The sequence below is a fragment of the Balaenoptera borealis genome, assembly GCF_965194805.1.
Source record: "Balaenoptera borealis genome assembly, chromosome: 2".
Taxonomy (NCBI): domain Eukaryota; kingdom Metazoa; phylum Chordata; class Mammalia; order Artiodactyla; family Balaenopteridae; genus Balaenoptera; species Balaenoptera borealis.
The window spans coordinates 173,222,723-173,249,819 of record NC_138867.1 but is presented as its reverse complement, the minus strand read 5'-3'; the positions used below and the strand labels follow the sequence as shown (position 1 = coordinate 173,249,819).

The window sequence follows — 27,097 nt, the reverse complement described above, 5'->3', positions numbered from 1 at the left end:
TCAGCCCCTACACTGTGCCATAGTTCAGTGGGCTTTGGAGGACTCAGTGAACACAACAAATATCCCTGTCCTCATCAAGTCTATATTTTAATTAAAGAGAGAGACAACAAATACCAGCAAGACAAACATAAGTTCAGGAATGCAAAGTCCACCAAAATGCGCCCTCCTCCAGGAAATCCCCTCCCTCCACCCGACCCCAGGTCCCCCTCTTCCCGAACCTGGAAGCTCTGAGCTCCCTTCTCTGGCCCCGCCCTGATACCGGGAGCTTGAGCGCAATTGCACCTGCTCCGCCTGCTGCAGCCCAGGAAAGAGTTCGATGAGCGTGCAAAGAATCAATGAGCGCGGCCGGACCGGCTGCCCGACCCCGCCGGGATTTCACTCGTGGGACTGCGCATGTGCTACAGGCAGCCGCCCAAAGGCAGCGAGAGCTGTGTACCAGGACCAGGCTTTGCGCAGGCGCACTGGCGGCTGCCGGGAGGGCTTCCGCCTTCCTGTTGCCGCCGTAGCCATGGCCGCGCCGGCCCCTGGCCTCATCTCGGTCTTCTCGAGCTCGCAAGAGCTGGGCGCGTCGCTGGCACAACTGGTGGCGCAGCAGGCAGCGTGCTGCCTGGCGGGGGCCCGCGCCCGCTTCGCGCTCGGCCTGTCAGGCGGCAGCCTCGTCTCGATGCTGGCCCGCGAGCTGCCCACCGCCGCTGCCCCCGCCGGGCCCGCCAGCCTCGCGCGCTGGACGCTGGGCTTCTGCGACGAGCGCCTCGTGCCCTTCGAGCACGCCGAGAGCACGTACGGCCTCTACCGGGTGAGAGCTACGGGGGCCGCTGGGGGTCACGTCGAGAGGGCCGCACCCGTCGCCTGAACCCGGCTACGGGGGCCACCGGGGGTCACTTCGAGAAGGCCGCGCCCACCGCCTGAACCAGGCTACGGGGATGTTGCAGGGTCACACCGTGCCGTCTGCCTCTATCTGGACTGGAGCTGGGAATGGTCTGCTGGGTGCCCTGAGATCCCATCTGGGCTGCACCTCCACTGCCACCCGGGTGGAAAGTGGGGACCTTGAAGCCTCTCTTGATGCTTTATCCGGTAGCCAGGTAGAGGGAATGGCATGGGCAAAGGCGTGGAGGTGAAACAGTGGTCCATTCCAGGGACCTAGAGAAGGTCAGGCGCCGCAGGCTCGTAGCGTGCAAAGGCAGAGTTAGGGAAGAGCCAGGTAGGAGGGATCTGGTGTGGAACCTGGGCCTCAGTTTCCCCATCTGTAACCTGGACGAGTTCTTGATGGTCTCCACACAGCTTGTGGCGCTGATGACTCCGTGACTGGTTATCTTTGGCCTGGGGCCCCGGACTCCTATAGAATCAGGGGACCCCCTGCCCGCCGTTTTACAAGCAGGAAAACTGAGGCTTGGAGGATCTGTGGTCTGAGCTGGGTGCCCACACCTCCCCCCGAGCCCCCCGCGTCTCAGTCAACTCTTCTTGCCATGGATGGAGGAGGAAAACCCGCCCAGGAAAGTGTGGGAGGGGCAGGTTTGGCCAGAAGCCTCAGGTCGCTCAGGTCCTGGATGTGTTAAGTTCTCTTCACAAAGAAGCTTGAGCTGGTAGTTTTTTGTTTGTTTTGGTAATAAGCAGGAAGGTTTACTGATTACCAAGCGCTTTATCCATCACCTGATGAAACCCCACAATAGCCTATGAGGCGGGGGCTGTTAGTACCTCCATTTCATAGATGGAGAAACTGAGGCCAGAAGAGGAGAGTCACCTAGTGACCAGTGAGGGAGCCGGGGTATGAACCTGCCTGGCCCAGCCCCCCAGATAGCACCTGGGACCCATAGCAGGGACAGGGGCCACCCTTAAGTCTGCTTTCCTGTGTGTCTTCCCCCAGAGCCTAATTTAAAAGTGGGCTCTTGTTTCTTTTTACTTTGCGTGACTTTGAAAGACTTTTAATTAGAAAAGCCGTACTTGCTCAAGTAACAGAATTCTAACAAAACAGTCAAAGAGAAAGTTGCACGGATATTCAATGCGTGTCCATGTATCCAGCACTAGGGACAGGTCCCTCGCAGGGCTCGTCGTGGGGCAAGGGGCACCAACACACAAGGCAATAAATAAGGGAAATCCACTCAGAGCCATAACGTAATGCAGTTTGGACAAAAGATAATAGTGTAAGATGATAGGAAGTGCCGGGGAAGAGGGGGGAGCATCTTTCAGCCAGGATGCTGGGCATTGGGGGGCTCTGAGGAGGTGACGTTTGGGCTGTGACCAGAAGGATGTGAGGAGCCCGCCACAGGTGAGCTGGGGCAGAGCGTAGAGTAGAGGCAAAAGCTGTGCGGTGGGAACAAACGTGGGGCGAGGATTTGCTCCTGCCATTTCCCCCGTGAGGGGAATCGTATTAGTTCCCTGGGACTGCCGTAACAAAGTACCACCAAATGGGTAGCTTAAAACAGCAGGCATTGATTCACAGTTCTAGAGGCCAGAAGTCCAAAATCAAGGTGTTTTCAGCAGAGCTATGCTCCCTCCAAAGGCTCTAGGAGAGGATGCTTCCTTGCCTCTTCCAGTTTCTGGTGGCTCCAGGCGTTTCTTGACTTGTGGCTGCATCGCTCCAACCTCTGCCTCGGCTTCTACATCATCTTCTCCTCTGATTTTCTCTTTGTGTCCTCCCTTTATAAGGACACCAGTCATTGGATTTAGGGCCCATCCTAATGCACTGTGACTTCATCTTAACTAATGACAACTGCAAAGACCCTCTTTCTAAATAAGGCCACATTCTGAGGTTCCAGGTGGACATGAATTTGGGGGGGCCACTAAGCAACCTGGTACAGGGATGCAGAGGTATTCCTCTCCTTGAGGATGGACCCCGGGCACCTTGGGGCTCTCTAAGCGTGAATGGCTCACCCTGTTCTATGGGCCTTCTGCTGTCCAGGCTGGGAGGATTAGCTGGGGCCACCTGTCCGGGGATGGTTCCTCAGCACCTACAAAGTGTTTAGAGAGAGCCCACCCGATCAACCAGCAGTTCCACTTCTAGGAACCTGCCCAACCGATGCCCAGCCTTGGGCTCCCTGGAAGTCCAAGCTGAGGAGGAGGGAATGGCTCTGACCCTGTGGGGGAGGGCAGCTAAGGAGGGGACTCACGTGACAGAAATGGGGCACCCGTACTCCATCCGGCTTTGCTCAGTACAATCCCCAAGGGTGTGTATAGATGGGGACCTTGGACAAAGCAGGTCTTTCCAACAATGGATCTGATCGTGCTCCTCCCCAGCTCACACACCCTCCTTGGCTCCCCATTACCCTCAACACAGAGCCCACACTCAGGCCAGCATTCAGGGGGGGTCAGCACCATAAGTTCTGGTGGGTTTATCCCATGTCCCTGCCGCCTTCCCCCACTGCTCCAAAAACTATATTGTTTACCTGCTTTTACTTTGTGGTTCAGCTCAGCATTGCCTGGGCTGAGCTAGTCCCTGCCTAAAAGGAGGCACCGAGGTGGGGGTTGCCAGCGTCCATCCCAGAGCAGATCCAAGGCTCTGGGGCTCATCTCATGAAAGAGGGCTAGAGCCCTCTGCCTGCGGGAGGCCTGATTCCAGGTGCTTCTGCATTAAACCCACGGATCCTAGGTTGGGGTGCCTGCTATGTGCTGGGCACGCTCACCCCGTAGTGGCAGCCCGGAGGAGAAATCAGTGCTTTTCACAATTACGTGTCACGCCACCAGGCAGCAGTATGGGGGAGGTGCAGGCAGGAGTGGCTGCTCAGACGAGGCAGCTTGAAGGATGTGTAAGAGTTTCCCAGGCAGGGTCAGCAGCTGGTGTACCCACTGAGGCAGGAAGGTCAGCAGGGCCTCGTGGAGGGCAGAGAGGGGCTAGGTTTTATCCTGAAGGCCCAAGGACCCTGGGGGTATGTTTGTTTGTTTATTTACTTTTATTGGAGTATAATTGCTTTACAGTGTTGTGTTAGTTTCCGCTGTACAGCAAAGTGAATCAGCTATATGTACACATATATCCCCTCTTTTTAATTTTTATTTATTTATTTTATTTTATTTTTATTTTTATTTATTTATTTATTTATTTTTGGTGTTGTTTTTTTTATCCCCTCTTTTTTGTATTTCCTTCCCATTTAGGTCACCACAGAGCACTGAGTAGAGTTCCCTGTGCTCTACAGTAGGTTCTCATTAGTTATCTGTTTTATACATAGTAGCGTGTATGTGTCAATCCCAATCTCCCAATTCATCCCACACCCCCCTTCCCCCACCCTGGGGGTTTAGGAACAGGGCTGTGGTGTGGCCACACAGGTGCAGGCTGGAGCCAGGAGACCCCCAAACACCATGGACTTGAAAGACCCCTGGCGGAATGCCGCTGGGATCCACTGGGATCCTCACTCACACGGGAAGTGGGTATAATGACAGCCATGTCCTCACCTGGAGGATCCAGGCAGTCATAGGTGCAAGTCCCACGCCACCACAGACTGTGTGTTTCTGTTGGTGACACCGTGCCTCTGTCTGCCGCAGACCCACCTGCTCTCCAGGCTGCCGATCCCCGACAGCCAGGTGATCACCGTTAACCCCGAGCTGCCCGTGGAGGAGGCAGCTGAGGACTATGCCCAGAAGCTGAGACAGGTGAGTCCCTCGGAGCAGCTGCGGCGAGCCCTCGTCCATCCGATGGCCTCTCCCAGAGTGCCGGAGCCGCCCCGCTGCGGGCACTGTGTGCTCATCACTGGCAGAAACTCTCCCTGGGGGCGGTCAGCAGACCCAGCCTCACCCTGCAGAGCCCCCTTTGAGAATCCCCGCTCTGAGAGGCCACAGCCCTGCCCTGGGAGACCCCAAAGGTGGCCTGGTCTCTGACACCCTGGTAGTGGGCCTGGGTCTTCACATCTTGGGGACAGTTGTATACCCACACTGTCAGCCAGTTGGACAGTGAAATGTGGAACCTTGTAGATAAGAGTTCCTTTTTTTGCAGGTGAGGCTGAGCGTTTCTCACTGGGTTACAGCGACTTGTTTTTCTGACAACTGTTTCTTTGTGTCCTCTGCGCCCTTCCCTCACAACTTCTTGGGACTGTCTTCTTTCCTCACCCAGGCCTTCCAAGGGGACTCCATCCCGGTTTTCGACCTGCTGATTCTGGGTGTGGGTCCCGATGGCCACACCTGCTCACTCTTCCCAGACCACCCCCTCCTGCAGGTGAGCACACCCACGAAGGCCCTGCTCATGTCTGAGCCCCAGCCTCTGCCATCTGGGGCTTCCAGAGCGCTGGAAGGTGCCTACAGCATGCTGTGAGTCAGCCTCTGCCAACAGGCATGCCCACTGGGCTTGACCGTTCTGAGCCTCAGTTCACCCATCTTAAAACGGGAACCTTAAATCAAGTACCACAGGATTAGCAGGGCGGGATGGAACGATGGATGGACAGTACTTGGCATGTGTGAGTACTCAAGAGGTCAAGTGACATTGTCCTCCTGTCTCTACCTTGGGCCTCCCTCCCCAGGAGCGGGAGAAGATTGTGGCCCCCATCAGCGACTCCCCGAAGCCACCTCCACAGCGCGTGACCCTCACACTTCCTGTGCTGAACGCAGCTCGAACTATCATCTTTGTGGCAACTGGAGAAGGCAAGGCAGCTGTTCTGAAGGTAACAGCTGAGGGCCCCCTTCCCAAGAAGGTTGTAGGCATAGAATATGGCCCTAGACACTACTGTGCTGAAAGCACCAGATCCCAGGATATTTCAGTAATTCTTGGGTTGAAGGGGAGATGAAAACTGCAAATACAGGCTAGTTAGGAGTTAACAATTATGAAATGAAATGGACGAGATGAGACCAAAACTGCTCAGAGGTAAATTCGTAGCACTTAATGCATATACATATATATTTAATTGTTAAATAGAAAACCATTGAAATAAAGAAATCAAGCACTTTAGAAAGCTGCTTTTGCCCTGTAACAGCAGAGCTGAGTAGTTGCAACAGAGACGGAGTGTGATCTGCAGAGCCGAAATTGTGACTCTCTGGTCTTTGTAGAAGAGGTGTGCTGACCCCCATATTAAACAGTCACAGATGATAGAAAGGAAGAGACCCCATCCCTCCTGATTGCTTGAAGCTAGGACATCCGGGATGGGCGATATCACCTCTTGAGGGTAGGAGAGGTCCAAGGGTGCCGGGGTGCGGGCAGGGCCCCACGCTCCTGCCCTCTCCACACAGCGCATTTTGGAGGACAAAGAGGAAAACCCGCTCCCCGCCGCCCTGGTCCAGCCCCGCACTGGGAAACTTTGCTGGTTCCTGGACGAGGCAGCAGCCCGACTTCTGACCGTGCCCTTCGAGAAGCATTCCACTTTGTAACTGGTGCCGAGATGCTACAGCTGGGACCACGCACAGCCCGAGTAGGCTGGGATCTTTCCAGTCTGGGCCCTGCTGCCAGCCCACCCCAGGCTTCATTTTAGAAAAGCCGAGTGGTGCCACTGGAAGCCGATAGGGTCTGGCCACCAGCCCTGCCCAGGGGCTCAGCCCATGGGCCGTGCCTCTGGGTGACTCAGTTATTAAAAGGAATATCTCTTTGAAGTCTCCGCTGTCTCGTGGTCCTTGGTGGGCAGTGGGACCGTTGGTCCCCGGGTGGAGGGCCTGACCTGCAGCCCTCATCCCAGCATGTGGAGGGCAGGGAAGGGCACCCTGGATGAGTGTCCTGGGGCTGCCATAGCAGAGTACCACAAACCAGGTGGCTTCGAACAACTGAAATTTATTGTCTCACAGTTCATGAGGCCAGGAGTCTAAAATCAAGGTGTCAGGAAGGTTACATCCTTCTGGAGGCTCTGCAGGAGAATCTATCCCAGGTCTCTCTCCTGGTAGCTGCTGGCAATTCTTGGCCTTCCTTAGCTTGTAGACACATCACTCATCTCTGCCTCTGTTGTCACATGGCCTTCTCTTTGTGTGTCTCTCTGTGTCCTGTCCTCCTTTTTTTTTTTTTGTCTTGTTTTTTTGTTTGTTTGTTTTCTTGGCCATGCCGCTCGACTTGCAGGATCTCAGTTTCCAGACCAGGGATTGAACCCGGGCCACGGCAATGGAAGCCCAGAGTCCTAACCACCAGGCCACCAGGGAACTCCCTCTTGTCATCTTCTTTTTTTTTAAAGATAAGATTTTTTAAAATATTTATTTTATTTATTATCATTTATTTTTGGCTGCATTAGGTCTTCGTTGCTGCGCATGGGCTTTCTCTAGTTGTGGCGAGCGGGGGCTACTCTTTGTTGGGGTGCGTGGGCTTCTTATTGTGGTGGCTTCTCTTTTTGTGGAGCATGGGCTCTAGGCGTGCAGGCTTCAGTAGTTGTGGTGCGCAGGCTCAGTAGTTGTGGCTTGCGGGCTTAGTTACTCTGCGGCATGTGGGATCTTCCTGGACCAGGGCTCAAACCCGTGTCCCCCTGCATTGGCAGGTGGATTCTTAACCACTGTGCCACCAAGGAAGCCCTCCCTCCTGTCCTCTTCTAATAAGGACACTTGTCATTGGATATAGGACCACCCTAAATCCAGGATGAGCTCATCTCAAGATCCTTAACTCATTTTGTGTGTAAAGATGTCTGTTCCAAATAAGGTCACACTCTGAGGTTCCAGGGGTTAGGATGTGGACATATTCTTTTTTTGTAAACTGTGTTAAAATACACATAACATAAAATTTACCATCTTAACCATTTTTAAGTATACAGTTCAGTGGTATTAAATACATTTACAGTTTTAAGCAGCCATTACCATCATCCGTCCCCATAACTCTTTTCATCTTATAAATCTGAAACTCTGTACTTATTAAACACTAACTCCCCATTCTCCCCTCTCCCCGGCCCTGGCAACCACCATACTATTTTCTGTCTCTATAATTTTCACTACTATTAAGTGCCTCGTGTAATTGGGATCATACAGTATTTGCCTTTTTGTGACGGGCTTATTTCACTCTGCATAACGTCCTCAAGGTTCATCCATGTTGTAGCGTGTGTGAACTTCCTTCCTCTTTAAGATATGATATACCACATGTTACTTATCCATTCACCGGTCAGTGGACACTTGGGTTGCTTCTGTGTTTTTGCTATTGTAAATAATGCTGCTGTGAACACAGGTGGATGAATATCTCTTCGAGAGCCTACTTTCAGTTCTTTTGGATATACGTCCAGAAGTGGAATTGCTGGTTCATAACGCATATGGTAGTTCTATTTTTAATTTTTGGAGGAGTCTCCATACTGTTTTCCACAGCAGTTGTATCATTTTACATTCCCATCAACAGTGCCCAAGGGTTCCAATTCCTCCTCATCCTCGCTAACACTTGTTTTCTGTTTTTTTGATAGTGGCCTGTGGACATATCCTTTTGGGGGACACAGTTCAATCCCCTGCCCACTCACTTGGCCGAGCTCCCATTGCACACCCAGGGCCAGTCGTCACCTCTGCACCTGGCCATGCTGCAGTCCTGCTCAGAGCCTTGAATGCGCCGAGGTGCTGCTTCTTTGCGTCAGGACTGCAGCATTTGCCCAGAGTGTGTCTGCTCATGGCCCACCCATCAGCTCTGCCTGGCTCCAGCGACCAGGGGAGGCTGGTGGGCGAGGCACGTGGGAATTGAAACCTTAAAGCCGAAACCACAGAAAGTGAAGTTTCCTTCAACATCTTGTCTGGGTTGATCACTCAGATGTGAGAGTGAGGAAGTGGGACGGGGCTGAGTGGAAACAGATTGAGAAGAGCAGAGTAGAGGGTTGGAAGGAAAGCAGCCTGGCCGTGCTTGGGCAACAGCAGGTGCCACTAGCGGGAAGACCCAACTAATCCGATCCAGTCCAGGGCTTTATGCGCCGATAGAGAATGGACTGGCGAAGCAGGAACCGAAGGGAAGCAGCCCACGAGTCCACGGCACAGCAGTGGCTCCCCACCCGCTCCCCCTACCCCAGCACTGACCCCAGGGCCCCGGCGTGTCCGTCCACTTCTGTCTTCCCAGCCTGGTGCTGGACCTGGGCTGGATCCTCTTGGGATCCAGAGTCACCCGGCAAGGGATAGGTACAGGATTTAGCTGCCCCATCTCTGCCCAGCCCCCCTTCCCTGCCACCCCACACCAACAGCTGCTCTCAGGTCCTGCCAGATACCTGCCCTGCATCTGTCCTCCAAGGCCAGCTAGGACTTTTGTCTCCCACCACCCCGCCTCCCACCTGGGGCAGCCCCTACAGAAACCACCAGTTCTAGGGAACTTGGCCACAGGGGAACTGGGAGGACACAGGTGCAGGGTGGGGCGGGGCAGGGGGCGGGGCAGGGCGGGGAGCAGGCATCCCACACCTCACCAGGACCATGCTCTGGCTTCTGACCCCAGGCATTGGTCTCCGCAGCGCCCAGGCCCCTCAGGTCACCTTGCTCCCAGGGTGCCCCTGAGCCGAGGAACCTGGGGGGTTGTGGGGAGGAGGGGCGTGTTTGCTTCACTCTCAGGGGAGCCCAGGACACAGTAGCAGGATGGGTGGGCGGCCCTCGAGCCCCTTGGACAAGCGACAGCAACAGCACCTGAGGGGTGAGTGGAGTGGGAAGGAGCCAGATTTTGGCGGGTGGGGTTTAGGGCTGGGTTGTCAGGTACACAGGATGCCCTATTAATGTGAATTCTAGAGAGGCAATGAATACTTTTTTTAGAATAAGTATGTCCCAAATTTTGCATGAGGGCATACTTATGCTAAAAATGTATTCCTTATTTACCTGAAATTCAAATTTAATTGGTGTCATGTACTTTTATTTGGTAAATCTGGTAACCCTACTCAGGGCATGGGTTTGGGGTGGAGGGCATAGAGCCAGGTGGGAAGTGCCCCAAGCCTAGCCAGATCTTGTGGGATGATCCTCCCAGGTGGGCAAGGACCAACAGGCCACTCAGTGTGGACCCCAGGGACTAAGTCACAGTTCTTGATTTGAGACAAGTAAGGGCCAGTGTCCTCCATCCTCCACACACACAGTTGAGCACTTACGGTGTGCTGGGCACTGGGGATATGGAGGGGGGGCTCATGATCTAGACTAAGAAACAAGGCCAAGTTGTCATTACATGAATGGATTTAATAAGCTACTCTGCAAAGTGTTGGAATTTTTTTTTTCTGTAGTGGCTTAAACGAGATAAAGATTTGTTTCTCTCTCCTATAGAGGGGAACAGTGGCAGGCAGCCTGATAAAAGTCAGACAACCCAACCCCTTCCATATCATGGTTCTAACATGTGTGGCTTCTGTGCCTGAGGTCACTTCATGACTCAGAATGGCTGCTGAAGCTCCAGTCATCGGATCCACATTCCAGGCAGCAAGATAGATGTGTTTTACACACAGTCAAGTGCACACATATTAGGGGAACAGCTTAAAGAACTTTAACACTTGTGTAATCACCTCCTAGATCAGGATACAGAATACTTCTATCACCCCAGAAAGTTCCCTTGTGCTGGGTGAGGTTTTTAAAAGATTTTGAAAATCTCCCCCAGTAAGGGGCACAAGGAAACTTTGAGGTACAGTTGATCTGTTCTTTATCTGGGTCACGGTGATGGTGTCACGGGTGTGTACATGTGTCAAACTCATTCATTTCTATGCTTTATACATTTAAGGTGTGTTGTACATTGTTTATAAATTAAGCCGGAATCCTTTAACTCCCCCGCCCCCCACCAACCCCATGTGGATAAAAACAGGCAATGGAGGGTTAAGGGTGAATGGAATTGGAGCATGTCTTCTGGGGCAACTTTGGGGTGCGGATAGGAATCCATAAGTGGCTTTTCTGCCTGTTCTGCCCCCACCTCCGGCAGGTTGGGGGGGACCTGATTCAGCCACGTCACCATCTTCTTGTCCCTGCAGGCCAGGTAGACACCTTGCTGAGGAACTTCCTGCCCTGCTACCGCGGGCAGCTGGCAGCCTCGGTCCTGTGGCAGATCTCCCGAGAGCTGGGCCCCCAGGAGCCAGCCGGATGCCAGCTGCTGCACAGCAAAGTGGGTGCCGCAAAGGGGGAGGGGGTGCTGAGTGGGCGAGGCTGGGGAGGCCGTTCATTCGTTCGTTTGAGGGTCCCTCCTCACACCTTTGTCCTTGCTGGTGCCACGACCTGGCGTGACTATTAAAAATTCATTCTGGGACTTCCCTGGTGGTGCAGGGGTTAAGACTCCGAGCTCCCAATGCAGGGGGCCCAGGTTCGATCCCTGGTCAGGGAACTAGATCCCACATGCATGCTGCAACTAAGGAGCCCGCCTGCCACAACTAAGACCCGGCGCAACCAAATAAACAAATAAATATATAATATATAAAATAATAATAAATGCTTAAAAATTTTTTTTTAATTCATTCATTTTTTTTTTTTGGCCATGCTGCGTGGCATACGGGATCTTAGTTCCCTGATCAGGGATCGAACCCACACCCCCTGCAGTGGAAGCGTGGAGTCTTAACTACTGGACCACGAGGGACGTCCCCAAAATTCATTCTTTGAGCAAACATTCACTGTGCATCTACCGCGTGCCACACCCCTGGCTGGATGCTGGGGACACAGTAGTGACTGAGACAGATCCTGCTTTGCCCTCCAGGGCTCACAGTCTAATTGGGGAAAATGACCAGTTTGTTGTCAAGTTAACATATCATGATGCAGGATAACTTCTGATAGGTGCTAGGAAGACAAAATGAAGGGCGGTGTTGGGGGCTGGAAGCTGGGGTGTAGGAAGGTCCTTCTGAGCTGAGACGTAAAGGATGAGAAGGAGCCAGACTTGAAGCCCAGAGTGGGAAGGGCATTCTAGGCAGAGGGCACAGGCAATGCAAAAGCCCTGAAGTTGGAAGAGGTGTGGCCTGGCTGAGTGCATCACCCAAGGGCACAGCATGCCCACTGAACGCCCAAGCCTTTGCATGTGCCACCCTCCCCATTCTATCCCATACTTTGTCTGCTACTTCTTCCAAGAAGCCTTCCTTGGCTACTATTACCCCCACCTGAGTCGGGCACCTCCTCTGTAACCCCTGTCTGTCTGCTTCTCCGACGCAGCCCGGGCTCACACGTCTGCCACCTCCATTTGTCTGCTTTGTGAGGACAGGGTCCAAGCCTTATTTCCCCTTCCCCCTGACCCCTTGTGCCCACATGGTGCCTGCACTTAGTAGGGGCTCAGGAAGGGCTTATCGATGGAACAAAAGAGCTTGGAGCTGCCCAGCCCCAGCTCCAAAGGTCTCCTGAGCTGGCAAATGGTGTCCAGGATCTCCATGTGCCCTGTACAACTTAGTTCTCACCAGCCCAGGGGATGGGTCTTTGACCAATGAGGAAACCAAGGCACAGAGGGGTGAAGCGACCTGACTGAGGTCACACTGCCAGCAAGATGCAGAGGCGAGATTTGAACCCAGAGCCCATACTCCTTACAAGGGATACTGGGTCCCCTGTCCCGATCAGGGCTCTGAGATTTCCTCTCTTGGACACCCCTTCTCCCAGCTGTGCCTGCCCTGGGGTGGGGGCTCTGTGGCACCATGGACAGAGCCCCCTGCCACCTGGGACTCCCCCTGTCCTGCTTGGGGCATCATGGGGCCTGGGCATCATCCCCACCTGCACCTTCTGCCTCCTGCTGGTCCCAACCCCCTGGGCCAGGGCACAGCTGACGTTGGGGTTCAAGCAGCGTGGAGGGATTTCCCCTCACTTCAGTTGAAACATTTTCTTTAATACTTGTTTTATCTATTTGCATTATGTATATCATTTCTATTATAACATTTTAACACTATTACTATGAAAAATCTCAGACCTAGGAAGAGAGATGGAGAATTATTTAATAAACCTCTGAGTTCCCACTACCTGCTGAAGAATCAAAACATCACAAATGCTGTTTATTTAGTCATCAAATATTTACCGAGCACCAGCTGTGTAGCAGTAGCTACTCTGGGACCACTGGTGAAACAAACGCACACAATTCAGGTGGCCAGGTAGTGAGAAGAGGGACAAAGAAAACGAAACAAGGTGATGTCCCATCCTGCCTGAGGGAGGGGTCTGTGGGCAGAGGCCTGGCCATTTCTCATAAAGTTAAACTACACCTGATCCACGCCCTAGCAATCCCACCTGTATCAGTTAGCTATGCTGTGTAAAAATACACCACCAAATCAATGCTTCAAACAACACGTTTGTCATCTCAGTTACTGTGGGTCAGAAATCTAGATGGGGCTTTGCTGGGTCCTTTCTTTCAGGGTCTCTCACAGGCTGCAATCAAGATGTTGGCCAGGGCTGGGGTCTCATCTGAGGCTCAACTGGGGAAGGGTCCGCTTGCAAGTAAATTGGAGATAACAAAAGTGTCTGCCTCAGTTCATATTTGGAAGTGTAGGCTGTGAGCGTGCTTGATAAAGAATATAACACCACACAAGCAGCGCCCAAGCACCTGTACGGTAAGTCCCCTACATATGAACCTTCAAGTTGCGAACTTTCAAAGATGTGAATGTGCGTTCCATCAGCGTCAGGTGTGAGTCAAATTGCAGTTTGCCCTCCGTCTCCTATTGCTGATGATCCTTCAGCTCTACCATCTCCCACCTCCTCTCCCTCCTCCAGTCAGTCACTCTTCTTGCCTGTTCACTCGATGCCAGCCCTGTATGCCAGCTGTTGTACTGTACTACTGTACTTTCCAAGGGATTGTACTGTAAGATTAAAAATGTTTTATTTATTTTTTTGTGTTTGTTTTTTATGTATTATTTGTGTGAAAAGTATTGTAAACCTACTACAGTACAGTACTATAGAGCCGATGGTGTTAGTTGGATACCTAGGCAAACTCTGTTGGACTTACGAACAAATTGGACTTACAAACTCGCTCTCGGAACGGAACTCATTCGTATGTAGGGGACTTACTGTACTTGGTGGCACCCGGGACACAGGAGGAGCTGTCCAGGTGGTCTGGACACTGGGACACTGGCCCATGTTCTTGACATCCGCCCGCCCCTCCTCCCACAGAAGCTGCCCCAAGTCCGGGAGCACCGAGGGCCCCTGACCCAGCTGCAGGGCCACCCACCTCAGTGGCAGCCAATCTTCTGTGTCCTGCGTGGGGACGGCCGCCTGGAGTGGTTCAGTCACAGGGAGGTGAGTGAGTGGCCGGCAGCCCATCTACCTCTGGCGTCTCCATCCCACCCTCCCCAGTATGGGTTTGGGGTCCAGTTCCCAGCATAGCCCCCCTCCTTTCTTCAGTCATCAAGTAGGGCCAACCTGTAAGCTTGGCCCTGGGTGGCCGACCATCTCCTGCTGTGCCAGGTGGATAAACTGAGGCCCAGGGGTAGGGGCTCACTCATGGTCATCAGCAGAGCTGAGGTTGAAACCATGCAAGGCCTTTGCACATGCCACCTGTGCCCTGCTTTCCAGCTGGGGAATTCAGGCAGGTCACTTGTCTCCCTGGGACTCAGTTTTCGCCTCTGTGAAATGGGATGATGATGGTCTACGCCACATGGGGCTGTAAGGATTCAATGGGTTAGTCCTCATATAGCACTTGGGACTGGCCTAGCACACAGCAGGTGCTGGGTGCTCTACTACGGGGAAGAGAAGGAGGGAGGGATTGAGGGAGGAGTGGAGGGAGGGGTGGACAGAAGGAGGGAGGGTGGAGGCAGGGAGGTAAGGTGGAGGATTTCCCCAGTTAACCCAAAACCTTCCCCTGATCCCACACTGGGATATGGAAGCCACAGTTTAGACCTGTCCCAAGACGGTTCTTTGGATGCCTTTTGCAGGAATATGAAAATGGGGACCGTCCCCTGGGCTCCACAGTCCTGACAGGGTACACGGTCCTGACTTCCCAGAGTGAATATCTCCACCTGTTGGACACTCTCTGCCCAGAATCCTCAGGTAAGGCTCCCGGGGACCCCAAGAGCAGGTTTCTCTACTTCAGCACTGTTGACACTGGGGCCAGATCATTCTTTGCAGTGGGGGCCACCATGTGCTTCACAGGATGCTGAACAGTAGCCCTCGCCTCCACCCACCAGATGCCAGTAGCACTCTGCATCCCAAGAGCGACAACCAAGTATATCTCCAGACATTGCCAAGTGTCCCTGGGGGTGGCATTGCCTCTGGGTGAGCAGCCTCGCTCTAGAAAGAGAAACGCCTATTCTTGTCAGGGTGAAGGAGTTAGGTCACTGGACCAGAATCAAAGCAGCAAAGCGTACAAACGATAAAATATGGTGTCAGCAAGCATGTGGGGAGATGGGCAGTGGTGGGCAGGAAAATTGCACAGACTTGTTACAGCGTGTAATTGGTCAGTCCAGTGTTTCCAGGATGGTTCTCCTTCCTTCCCTCCTCCTCCTCCTCCTTCTCTCTCTGAATAGGCAAGGAGCAGCATAAGTGGGCTGGCATGCATCTGATGAGGGCCTGCATCATCTCATTGAATCTGGCCAGGAGGCAGCCCCATCAGTAACCACCCCATTTTACAGAGGGGGACACTGAGGCTAAGGACTGTCACACAGTTAGTAAGGGACAGAGCCAGAATTACACCTTTTGCTTCACTGCACTGCTATCCTGCTGTTTAATCATGCAAAGATGTAGCAACAAGAACAGTCTGCAGAAATGTTGATGATGTCGAAAACATGGGAATCCACCCAAATACGCATCCTTTGGGGTTGATTAAATAAATTACAGCCTGACCCTTAGGAAGGAAAGCTGTGCAGCCTCTGAAGGTGTCCCAGACATATGCAGGAGGCAAAAGGCCAGTTATAAACCAGAAAACTCCACATTGTTAAAAAAAAAAAAGCACTCCATACAGCTTTGTGCAGATTTTAAAATCTGGAATAATGTCCCCCAAACTGTTAACAGCTATTATCATCTCTGGGGGCTGCGATCGAAGGGCTGGATGACAAGGGATGTCCACCTTTTTTCTGTATTATTATTTTTAAATTTATTTTTGGCTGCATTGGGGCTTCGTTGCTTTGTGCGGGCTTTCTCTAGTTGCAGCGAGTGGGGTCTGCTCTTCGTTGCGGTGCGTGGGCTCTAGGCGCGCGAGCTTCAGTAATTGTGGCACGTGGGCTTAGTAGTTGTGGCTTGCAGGCTCTAGAGCGCAGGCTCAGTAGTTGTGGCGCACAGGCTTTGCTGCTCCGCGGCATGTGGGATCTTCCCAGACCAGAGCTCGAACCCGTGTCCCCTGCATTGGCAGGCGGATTCTTAACCACTGCACCACCAGGGAAGCCGTTTCTGCATTATTGCATTTTACTGCAGTCTGTATGTATTACTCTGGAAATCTGAAGAAAACACTGAGGATTTGGGAGACTCCAATTTAATTCATCGAAATAAATTCACTCATTTTTGTCCTCCCAACAGTTCTAGGTCATTGGCATCACTTTTCAGCCCATTTTACAGGTAGGAAAACTGAGGTTTTTCAGGGAGATGAAAATCTGTGCAAAGAGCTAGAAAATGGTCTGGCCAGGTTTGAACCTGGGCCTAGCCGACTCCAGCGCCCCACAGCAAGCAGGGCTCAGACCACATGCCAACTAGGAGAGATTGTTGGTGGCTGCCTAGGGCTGCTGTGTTAAGCATGTTGCTGAGGCTGGGAAACAGTGCTGGGATGGATTGCTGATGTCTGCCCTGGGCACACCTCCTCCTGGGACTGAGCTGAAGTAAGGGTTCTCTACACATTTCATGGTTATTGTCTCCTAGTGAATGAATGATTTTAGAGTGAATGAATGAATGAAGATGCGACCTCCTCTGCTTTCAGGACACCATACACAGGAAGAGCCTGACCCCCTCTTGGAAATGCCCGTGAGTTTCCCCCTGTTCCTGCAGCACCCCTTCCGCCGGCACCTCTGTTTCTCTGCAGCCACGGCGGAGGCGCAGCGCGCCTGGAGGCTAGCCCTGCAGGGCGGCATCCGGCTTCGAGGCACAGGTGGGTCCTGGGAAAGGGCAGGCAGTGGTGGAGCACAGAGTCTGGAGTCGGAAGGTTCTGCTCCTGCTGGCTCTGGGATCCTCTCCAAGCCTCAGTTTCCTTATTTATCAAATGGATCGTGGGGGATGACAGGGGGGAAACAGGCAGTTATGCATGGCCAGGGCTGTAATGAGGGCACAGCCCCATGGGAGCTTAGCCTGGGGGATCAGGGAGGGGATGTCCAAACTGGGGTCTAAAAAAGATGAGGGGCCAGCCAGGTGAAGAAGAGGAATGAGGACGGACACATCTGGGCAGGTTGTTGACTGAACAAGCGTACCTAACTGGAGAGGCAACTGGAGACCGCGGTGGGATCTGGGCTGTGACTGCCTGCAGGGGATGCCTTTTCCACAATGGTATACAGGCCCCTCACGGGCTGGTGATAATCTTAGGGGAGCGTGTTCCCGGCGGAGGGCACTTCTCTGCGCAAAGGTCTGGAAGTGGGTGAGACTTAGCTGTCTGGGACCTGGCGAGGAGGCGGAGGGCTTCCTTCTCGGGCGACGAGGAGCCAGGCAGCCTGAGAGCAGGGGAGGGGTGGGCGGGCACTGACGAGCCGCCCCTCAGTCCTGCAGCGAAGTCAAGCCCCAGCCGCCCGTGCCTTCCTGGACGCCATACGGCTCTACCGGCAGCAGCAAGGCCACTTTGGCGATGACGACGTGACCCTAGGCTCGGACGCCGAGGTCAGTGCCGCGCAAGGCCGCACCCGGGACCCCCCGGACCCCTTCTCGGCCCACCGAAGCACCCATGGTCACCTCCCCCGCAGGTGCTGACTGCGGTACTGATGCGGGAGCTGCTGCCTGCGCTGCGAGCCCAGACCCTGCCCGGCCTGCGGGGGGCCGGCCGCGCCCGGGCCTGGGCCTGGGCCAAGGTACGCATGGGGTCGAGGAGGTGGGGCAGGGACACGCGGGAGGCCGCGGATGGGGATAGGAGCCGGACCTGGGTGCTCAGCTTCGCCCTCCCTGCGACTGTCGCCCAACCTCTCCGCCCATCTCTGTGCGTCTGTCTTCTCTCTGTCCTCCTACCCTCGCCCCATCTCGTCTCTCTACCGCGCCCCTGGCCCGTGTGGGGTCTCCTCGGCTGATCTGGGCAGCTACTGGACGCCGTCCACGCTGCAGTCCTGGCCGGGGCCTCCGCTGGGCTCCGCGCCTTCCAGCCCGAAAAGGAGGAGTTGCTCGCCGCCCTGGAGAAGACTATCCGCCCAGACGTAGATCAGATGCTGAAGTTGCGGGAGCGCGTGTTAGGGAGGCTGCAGGGTGAGGTCCGGGGGCGTGGCCTGGATGTGAGGGGCGGGGCCGGGAGCCTGAGAGGAAGAAGGGGAACAGCTTGGGTGTAAGGGAAGGGGCCCAAGGTCTGGGACCCGGTGGAGGCAGGGCTGGAAAAGAAAAGGGTGGAGCCTAAGTGGGAAAATGGGCGAGGCCTTGATGCTTTGGTGGTGAGACTAGATCTCAAGACGGGGTCAAGAGGGAGGGCGGGTGCTTGGGAGGCGGGAAGGCCAGGGATGGAGCTGGGGAGCCCGGAGACCTGAGACTGGGTGGGGAGAGGGGCAGAGGCGTTGGCAGTAGCAGGCCTGACTCCGGTTGTGGGTTGTCCAGTCAGACGGCGGAGATAGCTCTCACTCAGCTCAGTAACAAAGAGAACAGAGTTGGAATCCTAACTCTGCCTCTGTGTGCAACTTTGAGCCGAACCCCATCGCACTTGGCCTCGGTTTTCTATTCTGTATGATGGGGTAGAGGAGGGTGCTCAGAGTCAGCGCTCCCGTCTACCTCACCCTGTTGAGCCCATGGCCTCACTCCGTGCCCCCCACCCCCCAATTTGCGGAGCACCTCGAGGAGGAGGAGATCCAGGCCAGTGTCTTCCACTCGCAGCCAACGTCCAGGGTCCCCTCGAGTCGTGCCTGCGCAGGAAGGTGGATGCGCAGCTGCCCCGGGTCACGCAGTCGCTGCTGAGCGCCGTGGAAGCCGAACTCGCGGCGGTGCAGACCCTCCTAACCCAGGGCATGGACCGCCTGTCCCGCCACCTGCGTGGGAGCCCCTCCAGCACCCGGCTGCGGAGGGAGGTGAGGTCCAGTGGGTCGTGTTTCATCGGGCCTATGGGCAGTGTGTTAACTTTATAGAAGAGTTGCGTGAACCTTGAATCTTTCTTGTTTGAAAACCTTCTCTTTTAAAAATCTCTGAACTTTCTTCTAGGCTGCATTTTACTTACGGTGGTCCACTATGCTATGGTCACTGGGGCACGGTTAATAACATGGGGGGGAAGGAGTAAGGTGACAAGATTAGCATTTTAGTAACATCAGTCTGGAGTCACCTTCCCCACAAATTGTTCCTCCTCCCATTCCCTTGTTTGGCCACAGCCCACCCCATTCCCTGGGACAGAATTCTGCTCCACGCAGGTCAGCTCTTTTCTTCCGATATTAAATGAGAGCATACTATGTGCCAAGAAACCTTCAACTTGTTAAGTGTCTGTTGACCTTTAAAATGAAACAGCCAGTTATTTTATCAGCAGAACATTTTGGGAAGGGAGGGCAGCATGAGAATTGCAATTCGGGACATGCAGGCTATGGCAAAACCAGAGGCAAGTCTGGCAAACGAAGGGGAGGAACATTACTTTATAGAGAAGAAGGAGAAAATTGGGAGAGGCAGCTTTGAAGTCCATTGGAGGAAAGCGAGAGTTCAGGGTGGTGACAGTTTCTCATTGGCTGAGTGGTGGTAGTTTCTCATTGGTTGGGGCTGTTACTGCATAAGGAGAAAATCTTCCTCCTGCTGGAGTGGTAAAGTAGTAACCTTCTTCCAGTTTGGGGTCTGCAGAGGGCAAGGATTGGCACTGCACGAGAGCCGCCCCCCCCCCACCCTTTCAGGGCTTAATGATTTCAATTTTATTTATTTATTTATTTATTTGGCCACGCAACTTGTGGGACCTCAGTTCCCTGGCCAGGGATTGAACCTGGGCCACAGCAGTGAAAGCGCCAAATCCTAACCAGTAGACTATCAGGGAACTCCCATGACTTTATTTTAAATGAGGTTTCCCTTTATTAATCTTCACATCTCCATTTCATAATCACCTCCTCCAGGAACTTTCCCTGGTCCTTTCTGCATCTGCAGCTGCGCGTGCTTCCCTCCTCACAGAAATATTAACACACCACTACAGTTGTTTGTCTACAATCTGTCTCCCCCAACTTTTCTGTGAGCAGTTTGAGGGCAAATACCACTTTGGATTACTGCACTTCTGCAGCCCCAGGATCCAGCACAAAGAGAACATCAGGTGGGACAAGGGCTGAGTGTGCCCATTTCCCCTCAGCCATGCCAGCACCACATGTTATCATTTGTTTCAAGTTTTACCATTTTATGTCCATCACACCATACCTCACAGTTACTTTTATTATGCATTATTTTGGTGACAACTGAGGCGGGATGTGTTTCTATTTGTGTTTCTTCTTTGATGAACTGTCTATGAGGTCCTTAGCCTTGCTCTTCCATTGGCTGGTGGTATTTTTCTTACCTGACTGCTATGGGAACACAGGTTTACTCATTTGGGGAGATGCCATGGGACCCAGAGCTGATGCAGACCTGCTACCGAGAGGCGGAGCAGAGCCGGGGGCGCCTGGGGCAGCTGGCAGCACCATTTGGCTTCTTTGGAACACAGAGCCTGGTGTTTGGGGCCCAGGATCTCGCACAGCAGGTAAGGGTGAGTGGGAGGCTGGGAGGAAGCGAGGCAAGGATGGCAGCCTCCAATGAGTAGGTGCCAAGTGTGTGCCAGGGAGACCACGATGACCCAGACAGACCTGGCCCTCCCTCGCTGGACTCCCAGTGTCACGCAGACATGAGCTCATGACCAGGCAGGCAGTAGTCACACGTGATGGACAGGGCTGTGATGGGGAAACACAAGGTGCTACGGGAACCCTGAGGAGGCACCTGATCCATCTCCAGGGTTGGGAAGGCTTCCAGGAGGAGAGGACTGCCAGGCTGGGGCACCTGGGGGAGGAATGGGAATGGGGGCATGTCCTGGGTGGAGGGAACAGTGTGGATAAGCCCTGGGAGGTGTGAGAGCATGTCCACATTTGGGGAAAGTGAAGCAATTTAGAGACATTGGCTTGTAGATTTCAAGGGAGGGCAAAGATGTGAGAGATATGCCAGCGAGGTGGGGGAGCAGATGGGTCAGGGCCTTGAGTATGGGGCTCAGGGGGCTGGGCTCTGTCCAAGGGCAATGGGAGTCACAGCAGGTGTGTGAGCAGGGGAGGGGCATGGCCAGATTCAAGGTTTTTTAGAAAGCCCTGCCCGCCCTGGGGAGCAGGGGCTGTCGGGGGCAGAAGCGGAGGAGGCAGGGAGGAGGTCTGAACCAGAATGGGTTGGTGGAGAGGCGCAGGGTGTGTTTTGAAAGCCAAGGGGTTGGGACCTGCTAATCGACATGGTGACTGAAAGAGACAGGGATTGAGAAGACCCAGTGCTGCCCGGCACGGTTGTTCAGTTTGTATACTGCACAAGGGCGCTCAGCCAAGGAGCCTGGACTATGGACGGCTCTCTGCTCCCCATGCTGGGCCTCCTGGCACTGACTGGATGAGCCCCAAGTCCTGAGAGGAAGAGAGTGCTGTTTCTTGGGACAAGAAGGAGGTTGGAGGGAAGCAGTTGGTCAGGGCAGGCTGGATGCTGAGAAGGGTTCAACCGAGCAGGCGTAGGGCCCAGAAAGAGCATGGATTCCCAGGGCTCATCCCAGCATCTCTTCCCACAGCTCATGGCTGACGCCGTGGCCACCTTCCTGCAGCTGGCCGACCAGTGTCTGACCACGGCTCTGGACTGTGCCCAGGCTGTCCAGCAGCTGGAGAAAGTCAGGGGGCGCGTGCTGAAGGTGGGGTCTGCGGGGAGGGCCTGGCAGTGGGCCTGGGTGCTCAGGGGGCTGTCAAACCAGCTGCCGTGCGTGTCATGCAGAAATTCCAGTCGGATAGCGGCTCAGCGCGGAGGAGGTTCATCCATGGCTGGCTGCTCTGCATCTTCTTGCCCTTTGTGTTGAGCCAGCTGGAGCTGAGCTGCAAAGCGGTGAGCTGACGGGGGACGGGTGCTATAGAACAACCAAGCATCTTTCTGTAAGACTCATAGAACCACCTTGATGACTAGAGACTTTTGTTCCCTGAGCCAAGGGGCTGGGTCGGATGGCTCTTCTGGGACCTCACAATGCCCTCTGCTTCTCCCATGACAATGCTGTGTCTGCAGAGCTGGCGTGGGGTCCCGTGCATCACATAGCAGCAGGTGATACAGGCTTCAGAGAAGGGAGGAGGCAGAGGGGGAGTGTATGTGTGTGTATGGTGAGGGTGCTGAGTGGTTAGGGGGCCTCTCTCTGAGAAGATGATGCTTGAGAAGCAGTGAACTAAAGGCATGAGCCATGTCCTGGGGAAGGGTATTCCAGGCAGAGGGTACAGCATGTGCAAAGGTCCTGAGGTAGGTCTGTGCCTGGTGTGTTGGAGAAACAGAGAGGAGGCGAGTGTGGCTGGAGCTTAGCGAACAAGGGGGTAGGAAGTAGACGAGGGGAGAGGTCACAGGGGCCTTGCTACCCAGGCTTAGGGGCACCATGAAGGGGTCTGCATCAGGGGTCAGGCAGGAAGTAGCTGTGAGGGGTCCCAGCAGAAACACCTGTACTATTCCCATTGAGGTGTGACGTGCTTTGTTTCACCAATTCTCACAACAACCCGAGGGAATAATGAGTCAAGGAGTCCATTTTAAAGATGAGGAAACTGAGGCCCAGGTTCCCCTAGCTAATCAGTGACAGAGCTGGGGCTCAAACCCATGTCACACATAGCCCACCCCTCCAGCCCAGCCCCTCACCTGCATCGGTTACAGGAGCTGCCTGAGTTCGAAGGGGACGTCCTTGCTGTGGGCAGCCCTGCTCTGACCATTGAGGGTATTTATGAGGATGTCATCCGGGGGGTCCTGCTGCAGAGGATCAATCGAGGTGAGCCCCACCCCCTACGGCTCAGGGGAGCCTGGTGACCCCTGGCTGTGTATACTGAGCCCTACCAGGGTCCCCATCACCTCTCACTGCCTGTGAACACTAGTCCTTTGACTAAGGGCCAGGACTGGGACAGAGGGGGTCTGGGGTGGGCGAGCCTAGAGGGGCAGTGATGGAAACTCCCTGAAGGAGGGGGCATTGGAGTGGGGTTGTGACGGATATGCAGGAGTTCTTAGGATGAGAGAAGGGAGACAAAATTTAAAAACTGGGGATAGACATTTACATTTACTCATTCAACAACCTCTCCATGTTTTATTCTGGGCTGGCATTGAGGCCTCAAGAGTACTTGGACTTGGGGTAGGCCTCTTAGGATTTCCTGGGCTGGGAAGAGGCTCCTGACTGTCTCTTCTCCCTCCTGCCTTGTCTGTTCCTTCCTGACCCAATGCCTATGACTGCTGAGACGTGTACTAACAGGGGAATGAGCAATGTGTAATGGTTATTCAGGGAATGTCACAGCTGACACAGAAGGAAGGAGAGGAGGCTGCCAGGGCAGATGTGCAGGGCCTTAAATGACAGGCAGAGGAGTTTAGACATTTTGTGGCAGGCAATAGGGAGCCACGGAGGGTGTGTGAGCAAGAGGGCAACAGTGGCTAGACCGGAAGCCAGAGAGGAGGCTGTGGGCCTGGTCCTTGGGGGCAAAGGATGGACTCGAGCAGGGACAGCAACCAAGGAGACGGAGACCAGGCCTGAGGATGAGACGGAAGTCAGAGGTTGTTGTTGGCCTGGGGTGTCACTGGGTGCATGGGAGGGACCACAACCCTGGGGATGGTGTAGAGAGAAAGGAGAGGAGTCCCAAGGAGCCTGGATTTGAAGGACACAAAGAGGAAGAAGGGATGCAGAAGGAGCAGTCAGAGAGGTGGGAGACCCAGAGACAGCAGTGTTCTGGGAGCCAGGAAGTAAGCGTGAGAAGTGTCCTTGTTCTGTGGGTGGCCAAACGAAAAGAACCGAGTTCCTTTAGAATAGGGGACATTTTAAATGGAAAAAGGCTAATCTCTAATTGGAAAAAATTTTTCAGAAACAGGTTTCCATTCCTAGAAGTTGTACATGTACTGCAGGCAGGGTCGGGGTGGGGTGTTTCCCTCCTCTATTGATTTGTGATGTCTGCTTGAAGCATTGTGCCGGAAGGTGGGGTAGGTAGCATCCAGGCTCAGTGAAGGTGTGGGGATCTGCTAGCAATGTCTGCCATGGGCACAGGTGTGGAGAGAGGCTCATGTGAGCCACTTGTTTAGAGTTCCTGGTTGAGACATTTCTTCCATCCTTTGCCCTCTTGTGGCCTCTCTGGGAAAATACATGGAAGCCCTGGGATTCTGGGGCTTATCCAGGTGGGTCCAGGGGTTTATCTTTTTATTTTATTTTATTTTTAAATTTGTTTATTTTTGGCTGCGTTGGGTCTTCGTTGCTGCGTGCAGGCCCTCCCTAGTTGTGGCGAGCAGGGGCCACTCCTTGCTGCAGTGTGCAGGCCCCTCACTGTGGTGGCTTTTCCCGCTGAGGATCATGGGCTCCAGGCGCGCGGGCTTCAGTAGTTGTGGCACGCGGGCTCTAGAGCGCAGGCTCAGCAGCTGAGGCACACGGGCCCAGCTGCTCCACTGCATGTGGGATCCTCCCAGACCAGGGCTTGAACCTGTGTCCCCTGCATTGGCAGGCAGACTCTCAACCACTGCGCCACCAGGGAAGTCCCTATCTCTTATTTTAGAATTGAAAAATGCCCTTGGTGCCAGCAACATGTCCTGCACTCTGGATGGCTGCTCGGAGCTTCCATGGGACCAGGCAGAAACAGGTGAGGACCTCACAGGTTCTTGGCCCATGCCAGTGAATTGCCAGGATCGGGGGGCCTGTGCTGGGGATACAAGAGGGTTGTGAGTGTGGGTTCCTGGATGGAACAGTATGCACCTTGTCTCCTGACTTGGCCAGGTTGGCCAAGCTCATGGTGAACTAGGGCAATGGGGAGCCACGGAGTGTGCCTGAGTGTCAGAGGTATCCTCTGACATGCATATGAATTTGTGTCCCATCTCTTCTTGCCAGGCCTCTATAGGGCCTCTCCCAATGGCTACCAGTTCCCAACACTGGTGGGGGAGATAGTGGTGATGGGAGCCTTGGGTTCACCTTAACAATGGGTGCATGGAGCTGTGCTCAGGGCAGCCTGGCCTCCTACTATAGGACCCTACAGAGACCTCCTTGTTGCAGCAGTAAATGTGTGTAGGGCTGAGGTTGACACTGCTGGTGGTGCAGGGATCCTGAACTCCATCCCTAAGACAGAAATGTTTCATGGGGACTTCCCTGAAATGGGACAGAAAGCAACTGGTCCAACTAGAAGCGGACCAGTGGGCAAGATGTTTATAATCTGGATGTTCAGGACTCAGGGCAGATGCAGGTATTCTGGAGCGGCTCTCAGCTCCTCAACCCCCTTGGGTATCATTGTTATGAGAGCTTTGTGAATCCACCCAGCTAAGTGGCTCCCACATTCTTCACCCACAGAAACTCTGAGCTAATAAACATGTATAGTTTTCAGTGGCTAACTCTGGGGGTCATTTGTTGTGGGGCAATAGCTAACTAATACACTGCCTAGCTGATTGGGGGCAGCATCTCATAGTCAATTGCTGCAGATAAACTGATGAATATTCACACTCACTGGAATACGTGAAGATTAAACAATCTTAGAAAGACTTCTGGGTGTCATAATATTCGGGGACTTGCAACTGGGGATGAAGGATTGTGGATGGGCTCCTTAATCTATTTAACCAGAATTTAATTGATGATGGGGTTTTGCTTCTAATCTTTTGCACTAACAGCTAACACCATAGTGAATGACCTTTTACATACTTTACATGCAAGGGGGTAAATCCCCCAAGGTGAAATCTCAGGGTTTAGAGCATGAGTGTTTGTCATTTCAATAGCAGTCTTGAGAGTGCTCTCCACCAGAGTGGTCTCACCTGGTGCCCCCTCATCTGTGTGGAGGTGGCCCATTTCCCCACCCGCTGTCAGCTGACTTGGGATTCCCAGATCTTCTGGGTGAAAAATGTTGTCTTGGCATCATTTTAATGAGCATGTCTTATTGGGGATGAGGTGGAGAGTCTTCTCATGTGTTTAGGAGCTTCTCTGTGAACCTCCATTTCTCTCCGTGGCCCACTTATCTTCTGGGTGCTTTTACATTTCTATTAAATTATTCTCGCTAAGCTTCCAATTACTGAGTATTTATTATGTGCCAGGCATTTGATGTGCCCAAATGTTTTGGCATCCTTATGACACTTTCCATTTTACAGATGTGGAAACTGAGGCTCAGAGAGGCACTTGCTCCAGGCAACCAGGCTCCAGCACCGAGGTCTAGCCACTCTGCCCACTGCCTCCTCCAGGGACATTCCAGAGCTGAAGCTTGGCCCACGTTCATCGTCATTCTCAATGGATAAATGTCTACTAGTGGAATTTCTGAGTCAAAGCATATGTACCAGTTCAAGGCTTGTATAATCCCCACACCTCTGCCTTACTCCTCTCCAGAAAGGCTATGCCTTTTAACACTCTCACCAGCAGCATTTGTACATATTCTCTTTTCCAAACACTAGGACTTTTCATAAAAGGAAAAACTGCCAGTTTGATAGACACACACACAGAGTGCATTGTTTTATTTTAAATTTCTTTGATGACTACACTGAACCTAAAAATATGTTTATTGACCATTAATATGTTTGTGTGTTTCTTATTTATTTATTTTTGGCTGTCTCGGGTCTTAGTTGTGCCACGTGGGATCTTTCGTTGTGGTGCGCGGGCTTCTCTCTAGTTGTGGCATCTGGGTTTTCTCTCTCTAGTTGAGGCGCCTGGGCTTAGTTGCCCTGTGGCATGTGGGACCTTAGTTCCCCGACCAGGGAACGAGCTCGTGTCCCCTGCATTGGAAGGTGGATTCTTTACCACTGTTTGTGTGTTTCTGTGTTTTCCTTTCTTTTCTTTTTTAGTGAATTGCCTGTTCATAGCTTTTACCTACTTTTCTCTTCAGGAGAATTTATATTTTTCTTCATGATCTCTAATAACTCTTTGTATATTAAGGATAGTAACACTTTCTGATATACACTACAGATGTTTTTTTCTCAGCTTGCTGTGGGCCTTTGGGTTTGTTTACTTGCTCCAAAATCTTAACTTAGTATCAAGTTTCCCAGCTGAGAGTAGAGCTTTTACTGCCTTCCTGTTTGCCAGAAAAGTCATCTGTCCACCGGAGGCTGGCAGCTTCACATCACAAGACTTCCAGTTGCTTCCGGAGTAGGTTCTGGGAGGGACTTCCCCAGTGTTTTTCTCAGTTCAGCTTTCAGAGGTGGGTAATGCACACTCCATGGTTTCCTC

General features: G+C 53.3%; 2 protein-coding genes across 3 annotated transcripts; both read left to right on the top strand.

The window, feature by feature from the left end:
• The first annotated feature begins 440 nt into the window (after window positions 1-440).
• On the top strand, window positions 441-6,501 carry PGLS (6-phosphogluconolactonase). The gene is made up of 5 exons (XM_082380155.1): window positions 441-796; window positions 4,474-4,581; window positions 5,039-5,140; window positions 5,442-5,582; window positions 6,145-6,501. The coding sequence occupies exons 1-5, from the start codon at window positions 509-511 to the stop codon at window positions 6,280-6,282; spliced, it is 777 nt and encodes a 258-aa protein (XP_082236281.1). The 5' UTR covers window positions 441-508; the 3' UTR covers window positions 6,283-6,501.
• Window positions 6,502-9,231: 2,730 nt separating this feature from the next.
• On the top strand, window positions 9,232-26,446 carry NIBAN3 (niban apoptosis regulator 3). Of its 2 annotated transcripts, XM_082380152.1 has the most exons (15): window positions 9,232-9,457; window positions 10,758-10,888; window positions 13,843-13,968; window positions 14,604-14,718; window positions 16,574-16,741; window positions 17,342-17,457; window positions 17,541-17,645; window positions 17,868-18,030; window positions 18,643-18,833; window positions 20,294-20,452; window positions 21,500-21,616; window positions 21,697-21,804; window positions 22,603-22,714; window positions 24,465-24,548; window positions 24,794-26,008. In XM_082380152.1, exons 1-15 carry the CDS (start codon window positions 9,403-9,405, stop codon window positions 24,877-24,879), a joined length of 1,836 nt encoding a protein of 611 aa, XP_082236278.1. In that variant the 5' UTR covers window positions 9,232-9,402; the 3' UTR covers window positions 24,880-26,008. The 2 variants fall into 2 exon arrangements, with proteins under 2 accessions (XP_082236278.1, XP_082236277.1); XM_082380151.1 differs by lacking the exons at window positions 9,232-9,457; window positions 24,794-26,008 and adding an exon at window positions 26,032-26,446 and having other exon boundaries at window positions 9,546-10,888.
• The last annotated feature ends 651 nt before the right edge of the window (window positions 26,447-27,097 follow it).

Excerpts from the sequence above, each read along its gene's own strand:
- PGLS (XM_082380155.1), top strand. The coding sequence starts at position 509 with ATGGCCGCGCCGGCCCCTGGCCTCATCTCGGTCTTCTCGAGCTCGCAA. Across the intron at positions 797-4,473 it reads GCACGTACGGCCTCTACCGG|ACCCACCTGCTCTCCAGGCT; the intron begins GTGAGAGCTACG and ends TGTCTGCCGCAG. Across the intron at positions 5,583-6,144 it reads GCAAGGCAGCTGTTCTGAAG|CGCATTTTGGAGGACAAAGA; the intron begins GTAACAGCTGAG and ends CTCTCCACACAG.
- NIBAN3 (XM_082380151.1), top strand. The coding sequence starts at position 10,616 with ATGGAATTGGAGCATGTCTTCTGGGGCAACTTTGGGGTGCGGATAGGA. Across the intron at positions 18,031-18,642 it reads CGTGTTAGGGAGGCTGCAGG|CCAACGTCCAGGGTCCCCTC; the intron begins GTGAGGTCCGGG and ends TTCCACTCGCAG. Across the intron at positions 21,805-22,602 it reads TGGAGCTGAGCTGCAAAGCG|GAGCTGCCTGAGTTCGAAGG; the intron begins GTGAGCTGACGG and ends CATCGGTTACAG.